The sequence below is a fragment of the Sciurus carolinensis genome, chromosome 9 (assembly GCF_902686445.1).
Source record: "Sciurus carolinensis chromosome 9, mSciCar1.2, whole genome shotgun sequence".
In the NCBI taxonomy this organism is placed as follows: Eukaryota; Metazoa; Chordata; class Mammalia; order Rodentia; family Sciuridae; genus Sciurus; species Sciurus carolinensis.
Window position 1 is genome coordinate 96,977,419 of NC_062221.1, and position 17,738 is coordinate 96,995,156.

Genomic DNA, 17,738 nt, shown 5'->3' on the forward strand with positions numbered 1-17,738 from the left:
AAAAATATAGATTAAAAAAAGATCTTAAAAGAAGATATCTAGTTATCATAGTTGAATCACTTTAATCCTGTGGTCGATGCCATAAAACTACAAATATTTAGTAACAGCTAGCTACATAAATCCTTAGATTATTTAACTATTTTAAAAATCAGTTTTAAAATTTTATTATTTTTATAAATTGAAGTCTTTAACTTCTACTTACTTTACAATGTGGCAAACAGCATGGTTCCTAGTTGTAATATATTTTATCCCCCATTCTATTGTCCTCCCATTCCCTGAAAAATTATTCATATGTATAAAAAAAATTTTTACTATACTGAAAAAAATTTTATATATGTATATAAAAATTTCAGATTCAATCTATATTGATAAATATGAATGAAATATATTTGAACGATTAAACAGTAGAAGACTAGTTCATGCTTTATAAAATATACACTACAGACTTCTCATGCCAATATCAGTGTTCTCCAACTATTAGACATGAGAGGCACTGGAACCTCTAGCAAACTTTTCAAGAATTAAAAACCCAAGTGTTTTATAAGTAGATAAAACCTTTGAAAGTTCACATATATTACCCACAACTCTTACAAGAATACAAATATGGTTTTTTTCTTATTTATTATTTTCTCATTGTTTTTAATGAATGTGAATACAGCATCAATCCAGATGTCAAAAAATTCAATATAGTACTACACGAAAAAAATCTGTAATTTATCTCTGAGAAGAAAATAACCCTAGTACGCTACCACCTTTTACCAAGAAATAATTTTATTTCTATATGTGTGTTTTGATTTTGAATACTAAATACAAACAAAATTGAATAGATGATCTTTATCAAGGGTATATAAAATCTTTATATAGATCCATTAAATTAATAAACCTTCATAAGATGTTTCATATAAAAAGGGAAAATTGTTTCTCCTTGAAAATTATAGGTCTTTTATTGCCTAACACTGTGAAATGCTAAACGTAAGCAGCTTTATGTAGTATTAATATATCCTAACAATTGTACCTTATACAAATACAGCTATTATAATAAAAAGTTAATGTGTTATGTGGCTGGAAAGTGTACTTAATAGTAACAAAGGATAAATTAAGCTCTGAAAAGGTTAATACTTAACCTTCAACCTTCAAACACATATCACCTGTATAAACTAGCTTATATTTTTTTAAAAATAAAACATACATATATATTACTCCTTTGTTTAAGTATACTTCAACTTAAATACTATTCATTTATTATAATTCAACAAGAACAATGCAATTATTTTGCAATGGTCTTTCAATGTGACAGTGTCTCTAAACCACCAAAGCACACATATCAGGCAAATACTATTTTGAATTCCCACTGCTTTTTGTTGCAGCTGTTGATGTTAGTATCCTTCATAAAAGTAGGTGAAAACAACAATATGTAGTGTTTAACTTCTTTATCAAAGAAAAATGATGTACCTTTCCCAGGAGGAATAAAAAGAAGTTACACATTTTCATATAGATAATAGGAGCCAATTTTTTCTATAATTAATTGTTAGAAACAGTATTAAAACTTTTACTATTTTCAAATTATTGGAGAACACCTTTACTTTAAAAAATAATTAAATGCAAGATAAATTATTTCAATGTTTGTTCCTTACCATGGCAAGAACCCTCAATTTCTTCATATCCAGTACTGCAGATACATCTTCCAAGAGGTACCAGCCAATCTCCATCTGCTCCACAGTATAGTTTAGGAGTATCACGCTCTTCAGCACTCTTCACACAAGAGCCGCGTACTTCAACCAAAGAGGAAGAGTCAACCCTTGGGATGGTATCAGGAAACATGGCCAAGTTTCGAACAGTGAAGGGACACTTTTTGTAAAAAACACGAACAGAGACCAGGGCAATGCAAGCCCCAATGTCTTGAAAAGCCAGATAAAATCCCTTTCTTTCTATCGGCCCCACTTCACGAATTTCAGTGTTGAGTTTGAGGATGCGATCACCTAAATCCATCTGGGTAAAACTCTCATCAGCAGCAATTGTGTCGATCTTAGTATACTGGCTTGGCTTGAATTTAATTGCATGGGACTCATCCGATTCCATATAATACAGATTAAAAGTTTCTTTGCAAGTCCCCAGGACCCATGGGATGCTGTTACAGTCCCTCAGTGTGAACTTCATTTCCACATAAATTTTTTGAGCTGCATCACGGGAGATCCAGTTTGTACGAAGCCAGTTGTTTTGATTTGGCTCCATTACATTGCATACCTGGTAAGTATGAATAGGCCTATTGTGTTCATCCATTTCAGTGATGGCATCCCACTGTGAAAAGGAAAAAAAATAATTAAGTAATTATAAAGTGACAATGGTGAAACAGAAACAATTACTTCCAAATGTTTTAACAAAAAGTGAATTAAAAGGATACAAATGAAGCTGTTCAAAGCAATAATGCAGCAGCATTTTAACCATGAGCCTTTGGTTGAGAGGATGGTTTCTGGAATTGGCCATCCTAGTATGAATCTTTCCTTCTTACATATTAACTGCATGACCTATAGCAACTTTATTTAATATCTCTAATTTCCTTAAGTGTAAAATTAAACAATATTACCCATTTAATAGGACTGTTATAAGGCATAAACTACTCAAATACATAAATAGCAGTTAAAATATTTCCTGTCACATTAAAAGAACATAAAGAAGCATCCATTATCTGATTTAAAAAATGAGGCATATGATATATGCTCTCTGGTTTCCCTATCTGTCCTCATATCATAATTTGTCACACATCAACATGTATTTTCCAGTATGTGATAAAATGTTTACATGTCTATTTTGATAGAAAATAGGCATAGTCAGAGTCTGAGACTTACTCAAGAAGTGTTTGTAAGGCACTATTCTAGACATGGGAATACAGCAAATAACTAGCTGAACAAAATTGCCATGCCTTTTTGGAGAGAGACCATAAAAAGTAAAAGTGAGTAAAGTGAATAATATGGTACAATGAATGAAAAATAAATTACAGAGATGTAGAGGAAGAGAGATACATTTTTAAAATTTTTTTTTATTTCATTTTTGTACCAGCAATTGAACTCAGGGGTGATGAACCATTGAACCACATCTCCAGCTCTTTTTATATCTTATTTAGTGATGGCGGGGGTCTCACTAAGTTGCTTAGGGCCTTGCTAAGTTGTTGAGTCTGGCTTTGAACTTGCAATCCTCCTGTGTCAGCCTCCCAAGCCACTGATAACAGAGATATGCATCTCTGTACTTGGCAAGGGCTACAATTTTGAATAGAGTAGCTAGGAAAGGCCTTACTCAAGTGTGATACTTAAGCAGTATCCTAGGGAAGAGGGAGTTCAAAGAGGAAAAATAAAGCACAAATAACCTGAGGAGTATACCTGAGTCCACAGGTATATTTTAGGAATGAGAAGAGTGGAGCACATTAGGTAATAAGGATAGAGAGAGAGGGGCCAAACAAAAAGTTATTATCAGCCTCTTAACAAGCACTTCAGTTTTTACCTGAGCTAGATCACTGGATTATCATACTGACACCGAACTGCATAGGAAGACTTTTTTAGTCTTTTTAAAACAAACTTAGTAAAAATATTTGTGCACCTTGAAATCCGTTGGTATTAACAGTATTTCTGTATCTTATATTGAATATTTCTGTACTGTGAATTTAGATTGTACTTGTATATAATTTGTATACTTATAACTAAGAATTTTCAATAAATGAAAAAACATTCTGGGATTTTTATAGTCTTTTTGGGGCAAACAGGCTAATCATAGAGTTCATCATCTCTACTAGAGTACATACTATATACCATTACCTATAGTGAATGAGTGCTCTATTTCTTGATATCATACTTCAGTGATTTATAATAACATTATTTAACATTTTTTTTTTGCAGTTTCTCATTTTAATTAATGGTAGAAAGTCACTTAATCAAAGCTGGTTGAATTTCAGTTAGTATAGTTTCCAATAAAATGGCTACTTTCTTTAGTAGATAGGACTGTTATAACAGTACTTTTAATTATCTATGGTAAATTTTTACAAATGATCAAATAATTCAAAGGACACTTAAATACAATCATTACCTAAAAAATTTGCTTTTATAAGTAATTTAAAGAGTATTTTTCAGAAAAAAAAATAAGCTCCTTTCACACAGTGGATACAATTTTACAAATATACCCACTGTTACCATGGGTGATTCAATGACGACATGGAGACTCATATGAAATTACCCATCTAAATGCTTTCCCACCATTCATAAGTCTTATCAACTACTAGGCTTAAAATTAAAAGAAATCCAATGCTCTGATAGCTCATTTGAGCTGTAAATTAATCACTGGAAATATAACTATGAATGAGAAGGTAATACAGGAAATATGAAATAATATAATAAAATCTGAGAACCATCAAAATCGCTGAGCAAAATTCTCATCATTTCACCTGCAGGAGGACCACTACTGTATTGTTCAGTGATTATTCATATTCTGGATAAATTCCTAATCAATCGATTTTGTTTATCCAGGAATGCATGTAATTATTGTCTATACTACATCCTTTACTCTCCCACATAGGAGTATAAAGTTATATTCTTGTAAATTGTTTGAATGATTAAATTTTAACATTTTCAGGCTCTATATCTCTTTACATTAATAAAATATTAACATGTTCAGAAAATAATCAAGTACCCTTAAATATGGGATTAATTTACCTAAAATGTGAAAAATATTACATCTTGTTTTGGGAAAAAATAGTTTGCAAAATTGTTATATATTTTTATTTAAAGTCATTTTGGGTTGGGAGATATTTACATGGAGAAAAGGGTCAGAAATAAAATCATACAATAAATGTGAATCCTCCCAAAGACAGTATATAAGGATACTTAGAGTGGTGTATCATCTTTAATGTTAAATTTGTGATGTTTGTGAAAGATACTAATTTCATCTTAATGAAGAAGAAAGTACTTTACATTAGATTTCTAAATTTGAATTTGATTCCCTAAAATAAGAAAATATATTCAAGATTAGTATAGATGTAAAAGAATATTAAATTTACTAACACATCTAAAAAATTGGAGATCCAAGGCAAGAATATAAGTTTGGGGCCTCACATACCAAGTGTATAAATATTTTTAAATGATAAATCATTTTTAAACTAAGATGAATATTTAAATTTTTATCTTCTTACTTTGTAAAGACAACTTCATAACAACCTGGGACACCAGGCCTATACATAAATACTTGTACTACTTTAGAATTGCAAGGGAAACATGCAGTGGTCCATAGGGGGCCAGCCCATAACTTTGGTCAGTCTTACTTGTGCTTGGTTCCTTGACTCTAGCTCTATCCAAACCATGAGGACTTAACAATTGTACATATATGAGCATCCTAGTCTCAGGTACAAGCTATGCCCCTTCCCTGCTACCGGACACTGCCAACCTTTGGACTTCCATTTAACCTGAGTTGAACAGAACAACACACACCATATCCACCGGAGGATGGACCCCAGTAAGATGTGGAGTTCCTGAAAGAAGACTTGAGCTCATATGAGCAAGAAATTATTGGGTCTTGACTATCTACGGTCTTCTGTAAGAGGCAAGCATAGGATATATGTGGCAAATCTCTTTATCCCTCAAGGTCAGAGCTTCACTAGGGGTAGTGAAGCCAGAGGAAAGAAAGGGAAGTTCATGTAAAGTTCTAGGCACAGAGCATGGACTTCCCCTTCCTGGGTGTTAGGATGACAGTAAGATAAAGAATACCCAAGTTGGAATGTGAAAACATTATAATTACTCTTTATTAACAAGCAGAGTTAAATATAATATTTTAAAAACCTACTAGGTTCTACCTCACTATTAGTTGGTTAATGTAAACATTTACATTATAACAGTTTTTACCTCATAAAATATTTGTAAATCTTACAGGTCATGTGTTAATAAGCAATCAACAATAATTAATGAATTTATAGTATGTGTTAAGTTTCATAAGAGATAAGAATGAGGATACAAGGCTTGTTCTCATTGGAATTATATGTTTAAAATGAAAAAATTAGGAAATGTAACTGAGAGCACAGGTTTGTGTATAAGTAACAATGGAATGGTATATATAATAAACAGCATGTGCTCAAATGAGAACACTCTTCATGAATTAGAGTGGTTTGGAATGTTTGGCAATAAAGGAAGTACTTGATATGGACCTTAAAAAGTAAAACAATTAAGGCAAAGGGAAAAATGTTGAAGTTAACTAAGCCATGCCTACACTTTTAGGAAACTTGAAGACTACCACAGATATCTAGTGAATTAAATTTCCCATTTCTATTCAAAACAAACACATAATTAATTCTATATATGTGTCCATAAAAGTAGAAATTAGAGAAAAATACATATCAAGTCACTATTAATCCTGCCATTAATTTGATCATTTGTTTCAGCTGCATTACGGTCACTGAACCCAAAATATTCTAACTCCTTAATCTCATGATGCTTATTTTTTTTTTCAAATATGTTTTATGTGGAACTAAAATAGTATACTATTTGCTATAATTTAGATCTGGAATGTCCCCATCATATATTAAAGACTTGATTGCTAGTCTGTAGTACTCTGGGGAGGTGGGCCTACTGGAAGGAAGTTAGATCACTGGGAAAGTATTCTGGGAGGAGATATTGGGACCCCTCATTCCACAACATATTCCTTTCCTCTCTTTTTACTTCCTGACTGCCATGAGGTGAGCACCAACTCTGTCACGTGCTGGTGCCATTATTCTGTGTTGTCACAGACCCAAAGACAATCCGGTCAAGTGATCATGAACTGAAACCTCTAAAACAGTGAGCCAAAGTAAAACTTCCCTTCTCATAATTGAATTATCTCAGGTATTCGTCACAGTGAAAGAAATCTAACACACCATTATATAATAATTCACTAATATACAATGTAGAAAAAAACTTGGTAAAGCAAACCATACATTTGTAATTTTTTTTTTAATGGCCAGCATAGGTAGAACAGAGAATCTTCTGTCTCGATTTTATAAATCCTTTCTTTAGCTCAAGTTGTGGATAGACAAATTACAAAGCAGTGGGTAGAAAAGTTTAGAAACTTGGAGTTTTGTGATCTAGGGGAAGTTTTGGTTCAGCAAAGATGAGGTGTAGTCCAAAGGACTATTTTTTTGAGCTACATGGTCACCTTGGATGTAGTGACCTCTGAGGAAACTATATACTGAGTTTATACTCATTAAAGCTTTATACTCATTAAAGCAGCACAGATATATTCATTTTCATAATACCAGTAAGGAATCCAAGGCCCCTAAGTTAAAGTAATTGCTCAGTGTTGAACTGACCATGCATTACAACCAAGGCTTCTGGCTTAATTTTCCATATTAACATGATGTTTTGGCATCTTATAAAGCTTGCTGGGGAGAGTTGTACAGATGAAAAAACTGTCCTCCCAGGGCTAAACAATTCTTAAGAGACTACAAAGGACTGACCTGAAGCCTATCTTTTATAGGCGAAACAACCAACCCCAAGTCTAAATCCCCAAACATCCACTCACCCAAAGCTCACACAGAAAGCCAATATTTCTCTTCCCCTAAATTGTCCCAGGCTTGGCACTAAGCACTTAGAGACCAGCCTTATAGTACAAATCCCAGAGGAATTATTCAAACTAGCCATCCTGAAGTGTCTACTCTGCAATTCCTTTCCTTGAAAACCTCATTAAAGGCTTCTGGCCTAGAACCCTGCCTTCTACCACCTGACTAAAACCTCTGTGGCCTTTCATGGTATGTATCAATTCACTCTTTGTGACTTATGAGTATAGAAATCTTCTTTCCAAACCTTATCACTTTTCCTCCAGTCACAGCAACTGTATCACACCATATCCAACATGCACTTTCTTAGAATAGTCATATGACTCTGAAAATATTCTTCCCAGAAAACCTCTGAGGGACAACTCATTCTTGCAAAAGCAATAGTTTTCCTTAAGCAAGACACATCACATGACAAAACTTGCACTCATCACCTATAATTCATGTATCCACTCCTGCACCCCAAAAAAGCAACTCATAAATGACTGCAAAAGAAATTATTTATTCTACTTATACACAGGCTGTAAGAACAAACATAGTTCACAAGATACTCTATTCTGAAAAAGCATCTATGACTTGATTTTTGCTTTACTGAGTTCTTTTGTACACTATATATTGGTGAATTATTTTTATATTATGGTATCAGTAGTCTCCATGAAAAATATTTAAAAACTAAGAGCAAAAAAGAATACATGAAGGAGGAATTGTTATAGTTTGCTTTAGTGCCTGCTATATAAAAGCAAGCAGCTGATGGAATTGACCAATATAATAGCAGAACTAATAAGAGGTTTGATTATTTTCATCCTAAATTTCAACATTTTGGTGGTTCATGTATATTTAAACATTTCACATCTAGAAAATAAGTATACTTATTTTAATAGGGGTAACAACCTTTACCCACTGTATATATATGACAAGGCATTTATCTTAGTGTTTTAAAGCACCTAAGAATAGGTGCTTCTCCACTGATGATCTCTTGTCTTGCCATTCTCATCTCAATTGAATATTTGTTAGAAGTGACAGGAGTATGGAGCTCTGAGTAGTCTGTAGTGCATTCATGCCTGAGAGCTCTCTTAAAAAACATCTCTACCCACATATGAAGTTTTGTTTCCATAACAAGTCAAATCAACTAGGCTGAAAAGCTGAATTCCTTTTGGGAATAGAAAGTTATAACAAGTAAATGAATACTTAGAGCAGAAACATCATTGAAGAATCAGATTGCTTTTTTTCCTCACAGATTAAAATAAGGCAACCACATAGTCTTTCTAGGGAAAGAATGTTCAGATAATAAACTGATAAACTGACCACATATCTGAAGTCCTAATAAAAATCTCTCAAATATACATCTTCCTCCTTTTGAAGTTCTTTAGAATGCAACAGAAATATAAATTTTATTCCACAATAAACTTTGAAATTTTAAAATAAAAGAGGATAATTTCTCAAAATACAGTGAGTTACTACAAAGTTAATTATATTTTCAAAGACAGTGAAAGTCCTGAAAACTCACTTAAAGCACTAGCAAAAGAAAAGATCAATCACTCTCAGACTAATATGTTCAACTCTGTATCCCTAGAAAGAGCAGGGGAGGGAGGAAAGTCACACCCTGAATATTGAAGAACCATACATAGTTGCAGGGTTTGTTCGATTCAAGAGGAATAAAAAGAAAAGTCAGTAAAAAGTAATGTTATATATGCTAATAGGAGGGAATGAGACAGGAAGCAATCCAATAACACTGAAGAGATAGCTGTACAGAAGTATGTTGGTCTTTACCTGTGCCTCCTAAAGAATAAGTATTCATATACATATCAAAACTTTTTCCTCTCCTCCTCTCTGTCCACCCTTTTAACAAAATTATGTGCTGTGTACTCTGTCTTAATATTTAACTTATTGATTCCTGAATTTATTTCTGTCACCAATTGTAACAGATCCCAATCATATGCCAAAATGAAAAAATAAAAAGTTTGTGAAGTTCTTTTTCTTCTTTTTTTATTCCTCAAAATGTAGTTGTGATAAATATATAAAAGGGAAGACATGCAGAGAAAATATACAACAAAGCACAATTTCTTATGACCGTTTTTTTTTTTTTTTTTTTTTGTGGTGCTGGGGATCGAACCCAGGGCCAGGGCCTTGTGCTTACAAGGCAAGCACTCTACTGACTGAGTTATCTCCCCAGCCCCAAAGCACAATTTCAAAGATACGATTCCAACAAAAGCAAATGACCTTTTAAGTTGTCCAGCATTACATTGGCAAGTGATTAATTAATATTGCAATGAAATAGAAAATTATTAATTTTCTGCAACAAGTAGTAATTTAAAGATAGGCTAAAATAAAACAAAACCAAAATCATGATGAATCTTTAATTTTTAGTAAGGTTCGTTATATAATTTGTTCCACAGTGTTTTGAGTTTACCACTTAACTAACTGGTCCCACAGATAATGAAATTTAAAAGAAAAAGGAGCCAGAGTGGAGAAGAAAACCATCGAATTCATCCTAAGAAAAATAATGGTTGAGAATGAAGAGAAGCTTTCATTTGGTAAAATGACATCTATCTGATTTGTTCCAAACATTCTTCCTTCCCCTTGCATAAGCCAAATAAACTACAGTTATTGAACATACACCGGCATCTCATTATGTAACTGTAGTGGCTTAATTTTTAAAGCATATACATCTAATATTTTCTCTCAATGAAAAGCTTCTTAAAGAGCCTTCTTATTCTAATGTGATATTTTCCTCACAACCACTTAAAAATTCACTTTGAGTCAATATACTGACATAAACGTAGAAAATTAGTGCCCTGAATTCTGCTGCTAGGCATGTAGTTAATAACATAAATCTGTTTTTGCAGCAGAAAAGCAAAGACTCTGCATTTAAATGATAACTAGTTTCAGAGAATAAAATGAGAAGCAAAATGTATCATGGGCAGATACATTTCTATTTCACTTTGGGCAAACATAAAACTTTTTTATTAGTACTACAAAGATATTTAATTTAAAAAGGTATGAATTCAGTGGTATATCTAGAAGAAAACTGCTGAGACTGAGTAAGTTTTACAAATAAATTTATTACTTTTGTGGATTATTCCTATTAATATAACCAAAATATAACAATAAGGATAATTTCTACTAAGAATAAAATATCCTCCCATTAAAAATATCAAATATTCATGAAGATAAAAAGTCTGCTAACAGAGTCCATCTTCTATATGTCCAAAGATCTTAACTGGTATTATCAGAAGTCGAGAGTTTACTTAACAAATGAATAAAGATGCTGCAAATATCATCTTTGGATATTTACATCAATTCTACAATGAGGAGATGTTAAATATTCATCTAATTTATTCTGTCTTAATATTCAACAATACTGAGTACCATGCTAGGTTTCATGGGACTTCACAAATATAGAAAGCATGGAATAATTATCTCACAAGTCACATTTAATTTAATTCTTGAGCTTATATATATTAGCAATTTTATGAAGCATTTTATCCTGGTTTTAAAGATGAAGAAACTGACCTAAAGAATGAATTAACTCACTTGAGATTATAAAGAAAATAAAAGACTCAACATCAAATGTATCTCAAAATTTATGCTGACCCATATGAAAGCTTTAAATTAAAATAAATGTATGTAGAATGCAAGTACTCTAAAGGTAGAGACTGTGTTGCTCATCAATGCAGCCCCATTACCAAGGGAATATTTACTAGGATCACAGTACGTTCTTACTATTTGTTGAATATTCAAGTGAATAACGCAAGGCTTGAATTCTAACCTAACTCTGAATGCATCTACTAATTGGAGACATTGCTTTTTAGGTCAAGATTCTAAATATCATGCATGGTTGAGAAATATGTAAACTTTTAGCACTCTCCCAAACCAGAAATCCTGTTTTAAAGATATCAGAATAATTGAGCTGATTATAGATAATTCAGATGCCTTAGCTGAAAATAACACATGGCTCATTGGGCGTTATGCTAGTGCACAAGATTTTTAGGTATGAGAAAATTCAGGTTTTGAACTCTCCCTCTTTCTTTATGTGTTATTTGTATTTGTAATTGAATTTGCGTGTGTGGGGTGTGGGTGTGTGTCTGTGTGTAAAAGATGGAGGAAAGTGAAGGAGAGAGAAATGATTTTGAGAATATGTGTTTGTACTGGGAGAGAAAACAACCTGAGCAGGCCATATACTATCCAGGCTGGTTAGCAAGTACCCTTTAACAGAGTAGGACTTTAATGAAAAAGGACTACTTACAAATCCTGTCAGATCATCCATCTTTGCTCTAATTTCTAATTAAGTCCATAGTCCACAGCTGTAACTGTAATTAATTTTAGATTTTAAGTAAAAGATATACTATTTAAGTACATTAAGAATTTTTAATTCTTATAAATATCAAGTATAAAATATTCAAACTGTACATACTAATGCAAATTGGGAAATGAAAATGTGATGCTCTATGCATGTTATAGAAGAAAATGATTACTGAAGAAGAAAATATTAAATGCTGATTATATTAAATGCTGATGAAAGGTGTAGCAAAATAAAGAGCTCAATGGGTACTGGAATTGTTAACAGAGAAGTTACTGGTGGCAATAAAAAGAAAAGGACTGATGAAATGTTGATATGGCATGCATCTTCATGCAGAAATCTGGAGAAGAGCTATTTCACACTAGTCATGTGTAAAATGATTAGTAGAGAATCTTTCAGGGTAAGATGATGATTCTCTACATATCTTCTTAGGTTAAATTCTCGCCCACAAATGTTGCCTTAACACTTCACAGTGATATCTATTTTGACTTGTTGAATACCTCAGATCTTCAAACTTATATTAAAATTGACACTTGAAGATTTCTGTCCTATTTGAATGGTTTCTGGTAGGCCAAACCTTGCTTAACATTAGAAGTCTACATATCAACTACGTTTGTGATCATCTGTTACCTCAATGGCCTCAAAATGAGATGCTCCCTTTAATTGACTTAAACATTATATATGCCATATTTGAGAGCCTAACTTCAAAAAAATTATGATAGGTTACACTAATGAATATTATGTGGCACCATGTAGTAAGTGACTCTTGAACACAGCATATAAGTACATATATGATGGGAAACTGGTGAAAGTATAGACACCCTTCCTTCAAAGTAAAGCTGTACTGGTTTCCATACATTAGAAAATCATTTTAGAACAGGAAAGTTAGTAATGTTATAAGGGAAGTTTTAAACTGCTGGCCCAAATTGAGAATTTCCCCTATACTTTTTGAAAAAATGTTCTTTTTTGGTAGTTGTAGGTGGACAGCATGTCTTTATTTTGTTTGTTGTTCTTGTTGTTTTTTAATGTGGTGCTAAGGATCAAACCCAGTGCCTCACTGAGCTACAGCCCCAGTGCCCCTATACTCATTTTAATCTCACAAGATTTTAATTAATCAGAATCTAGTTTACATGAACTATATTATGTAAAACTATTTAAAAGAACTGTATGCTTTTATACAGAATCTGAACAATCATTACTGTGCAATAAGCCAGAGGCAGTGTAACAAACTCACTCTGTTTCAAACAACCTTTAGGAAAAAGTTTCATTCATTTTTTTCTTAAAGGGGAAAGAAAAGGAAAAGTATATTTGAGGCTAACTCAAAAACAGTGCTTAACAACCATTCACTTTGCAAACATCAAGGAAAAAAGCTATCCTTGGATACTGCACATTATAGTCCACAGAATAATAAACTAAAATTGCTGTTAGCATAACAATAGAAGCCTTATGATGTATCACACAGTTTTAAGGTCATGTTGAGAACATAAGTCTTTTAGCTGTGAAATACATTATGTGGAACCAATGTACTTAGGTACTTTTGTACTTAGGCTCTTTGTAAAAGACAAAAATAAATGGGTAATTATCACATGTACGTATGATTAATCCTATATTCTTAAAGAGACAGAAGAATATGAAGGTGTTATCAATAAATGTTTAGGAAATACCTTCCATATGAAGACATTCTTAAAATACCTGGAATATACATATTTATCTATGTGGATATATTTGCTGATGTGTATATATTTACAATTTTCTTTATGAAAGCTTGTAATCCAAATACAATCTAAAGTTTAAAATTAAATTCAAGAAGCAAAAAAAAAAAATGCACATTTCCTAAGCAGTTAAAAATTAAAGGGACATGCAATGAAGCTAAGTGGTAAATAAAATTAAATATATATGGTTTCCACACTTAAGAAGCTTACATTCATTATTATCCCAAAAATGTACCTTAAATATATAATGTACACATGAAACAGTCATATTTAGAACAATGATTTAAGCTAAATGCAACAATTTATAGAAAAATAAATGAGTATATACATCTGACAAAGTAGAAATATAATACATTTCAAGATAGAAAGAATAATGGAAGCGACTCATAGGAGAGGAGAAAAGTAGTAAACATGCATACAGAAAGAAGGTATGTCATGCTCAAGACAGAAGATAAAAGACACACAGTAGTTATAACACACTGATTGTTAAATACACATTTTTTAAATGGTTAATACTCCCAGATTTTAAACAAAGTACAACTGCAACCCACAAGTTAGCTGTGTATCCACTCTTTCCAAAATCTCTTCAAGAGCATCGAATTCATCCTCACCACTGTCTCCTTTTTCTAAACGTCAGCACAACTATCCAGCAGAATGTTTGACAAGACCGAACTCTCCCAATAATTAAACACACACATACTTATTACACAACTATATGTCGCCAATACAGGCAACAACTAAAACAAAATGTTATGGTTTAGATGTGGTGTCCCCCAAAAGCTTAGGGTGAGACAATGCAAGGTTTGGAGGAGAAATAATTGAGTTATGGCCTTAATATAACCAGTTAACTAATCCCTGATGGGATTAACTGAGTGGAGTGTGGTTGCAGGAAGTGGGAATGGGGTGTGGCTTTGAAAACAATCCTTAAAAGTTATTTCTAGGAAAAGTATTAGCACACAATAACTAACACCAATAAGGAAGAAACTGACAATGTGCTTTTAAGAATTCTAAGATGTTATTTCAGATACTGATTTAGTAATTCTACTTCTAGAATTTTATCACAAAATGATAAAGTTGGAAAATAGTTGTGGAATAGTGAAATGACAGAATGTTATTCAGTCATCAAAATTCATTTGAGAAGGATATTCACTGACTAAGAAAATATTCATGACCTACTATCAATAGGAAAACTGAATTACAAAAAATGAGTAAACTATAATTCCAATTTTGAAAAAATACCCATATTGTGTGTCATATATATCATCTAAAATCACACCTATATAATTTATTATATAATATTTCCTATAGGTAATAAAATACATGTGTCCACATGTATCTCTTTAAGAGAAAACAGGCACACAAAGAGCTGAGGAACAATCTTTTAGAAATTTGAAATAATGGTGATTGTTTTTCAAAAAAGACATAATTACATAATTAGTGAATTTTACTTTTGTTTTATAATTTTTTCAAATTTTCATAATTTCTATGCTTACATGAGGAATGGAATCTATATTCCATATGTAAGCATGAAACTTATTAAAATACACTTTCTAAGCACAGAAAACTTAAGTATCCTTAAATAATTCTAAGAATTTGATATAATCCTGATAATAAATACATAGCAATATTAGTTCCTAAAAAACAACAATAAAAGAATCTCTCCCCTACAACACAAGCAGTAAGATAAACAGGGGGTAAATTAACATGGGAGTAGATATGTGAATACTCTAAATTCCTGACCAGGTGGACTTCCACGAAGTCAATAAAACTTTCAAGGAACAGTGGATTCGCATGAGCCATCGTAAGTCACTGACTCTAAGCTTCACGGGCATCCTTCCATTCTCTGCTTTGTGGTGCTAGGACTGGGCCCTGTGAATCCAACTGCTGTCTCACCAGCTGTCTCCTTACAAGAGTCGCATGAAAGAGAAATGAAAGTCTCAGAAGAAATGAAAGAAATGAAGAAATGAAAGTCTATTTGATGGGTTATGGTATTCTGTAATAGTGATGAGATACTTTAATTTGTAAAGATTTCAATTTTCCCTGCATTCATATGTGAATTCAATTCTAACCAAATATTTTGAAGCAATTCAGTAAGATTAATCTAAAATTTATAGAAAGGAGTATCATTTCAAGAGTCCTAAGTCATTTTAAAAAATCCTGATGACTTGTCCTATGGATATTACAATATATTATAATTACTATTGTAACAGAATCTTGCTCAACAGGCAAACGAATCATCAAACCGAATACAGAGCTCAAACACAGGCGATATTTATATGGGAAGCAAATATCAAATGATGGGTGCACACAAAATTATGGTTGGAAGATAGCTCACTATAGGAAAATAAAAAATGGAATTCTGCATAATCCCTTATTATGAGGTTTATCCTCAAAGGCATGTGATCTAAATATGAAGGGTAAAATATAAAGTTTATATGCAGAATAACAAAAAAAAGCTGTGATCTAGGGTAGGAAAAACTTCAATGAAAACCTAAAGTACAAGGGAAAGACTTGGTGAATTATATTATATAGAAATTAGGGATTCATACTAAGCCAAGAACATAATGAATAAAACAGAGAACATCTTTGGAAATGTTATTTGCAGTCTTAATAAAGGATAAATGTCTACACTATATAAAAAGTTCTTGTAAATCAATAATAAAAACATAGTGACCTTAACTTGAAAACAGTCAAAGAATATCATGACAATTATCAGATGATAGCAAACATACCACCAAGAATATGAGAAGATTAACAAATAACAACTCACAGAAACTGAAATAACATTTTAGATTAGGCTGAAAATTTTGAAAAATCTCTTTTATCAGTATTGTCATAAGAAGCTGCACATATCATCAATGACAGTAGATTCTTATAGCTATTATAGACAGTAATTTATAAAAGGCACTTAAATTAATAATGCTTACACCCCATAGCATGAACATGCTTGCACACCCTCACCAATACATATACTCCAGAGAAATAATCAACAGGTCTGTAACTAGAAATGTGTAAGTATATTCATCACGGCATGTTTTGTGATAAGTAAAAGTTAGAGGTAATCACTAAAATAAAGAAAATATAGTGTAAACAGTGAAATGCTACCCATGCATCAGTGATAAAAGAGCAAATGTACACTAAGAAACAAAACATCTTAAAATATGAAACTTGTGAAAAAATATCAATAACAAAAATGAGATCTGTGAGTACTATTATTTATGCAAAATAAAATAATACATATTCACAAAATAATTTACATCATCTATGAACACACTAAATTAAAGGTTTTTACCTCAAACACAATGGAATAGTAGAATGGTGAATGAACAACGATGTTAACAGTAATAGTATTTAAAAAAGCAAAAGAGGATTTGCATAAGAATAGTGATGATAAGGAGGCATTGAACTGTTATTCAGAGGTGTCTGTGATTAGATCTTCAAACAACAGGGGAAGCCTCTCTTCCAAAAGTGACAAGACTAACTGGATGTCACCTATTACACATGAATATACCCTCTTAGATATTTGAAGAATTGGAAGCAAACCACTTGACTAAGCGTTCTCTTTTCTCAGCAAACTGGGGAACAGGGTAATAATATACTAGGCATATGATGGTATTGCTTTACCTGAAGCTAGAGTTTTGCATATATTAATTACCAAAGATGTTACTGTTCATTTCATGTAAACACAGTAGCAGAGATCAGAGCAAATCATGTATTTTCCCACAACTTTGTATTTTGGCTTACCTATTTGCTTTTGCTTAACAGGGGAAAACAGAAAAAAAAAAAAAAAAAAAAAAAAAAAACAATGCATGATATTTCTGGAAATGAACTCAAATTGCACTGTGTGCACAGTTCTGGCAAATAGTAACACCCTAGAGAAGTTTTTCCAACAAATTTTGTTATAATTAATTGTAAATACTAGTAGAAAATTCCTCCAAAATAAAAAAGAAAGCCTACTCCAGTAATAAAGCTCTCAACAGTGGAAAAGTATGAGTTTTTATAAGTCCCACAAGTAGTTGAAGTAGGTAAAAATTTGTAGGAAATTAAAGTTTGTGACAGAAAGGCAGATATCTGAGTTAAACTAACTTGACATTTGCTCTTGGTGTTTTATATGAGGATGATAAATTAATACAACTATTACTAGATTAGTGCTTAACATAAGGAAGTA

The 17,738-nt window shown here is 32.1% G+C and overlaps 1 protein-coding gene across 3 annotated transcripts in view; it reads right to left on the reverse strand.

Annotated features, from left to right (window-relative positions):
• Window positions 1-17,738, reverse strand: part of Epha6 (EPH receptor A6) — an 874,627-nt gene that overhangs the window by 720,840 nt on the left and 136,049 nt on the right. For all 3 annotated transcript variants that reach the window (XM_047563348.1, XM_047563345.1, XM_047563346.1), the window contains exon 3: window positions 1,635-2,298. In XM_047563348.1, the coding sequence (XP_047419304.1) occupies window positions 1,635-2,298 (664 nt within the window). The remainder of the gene's footprint in view (window positions 1-1,634; window positions 2,299-17,738) is intronic.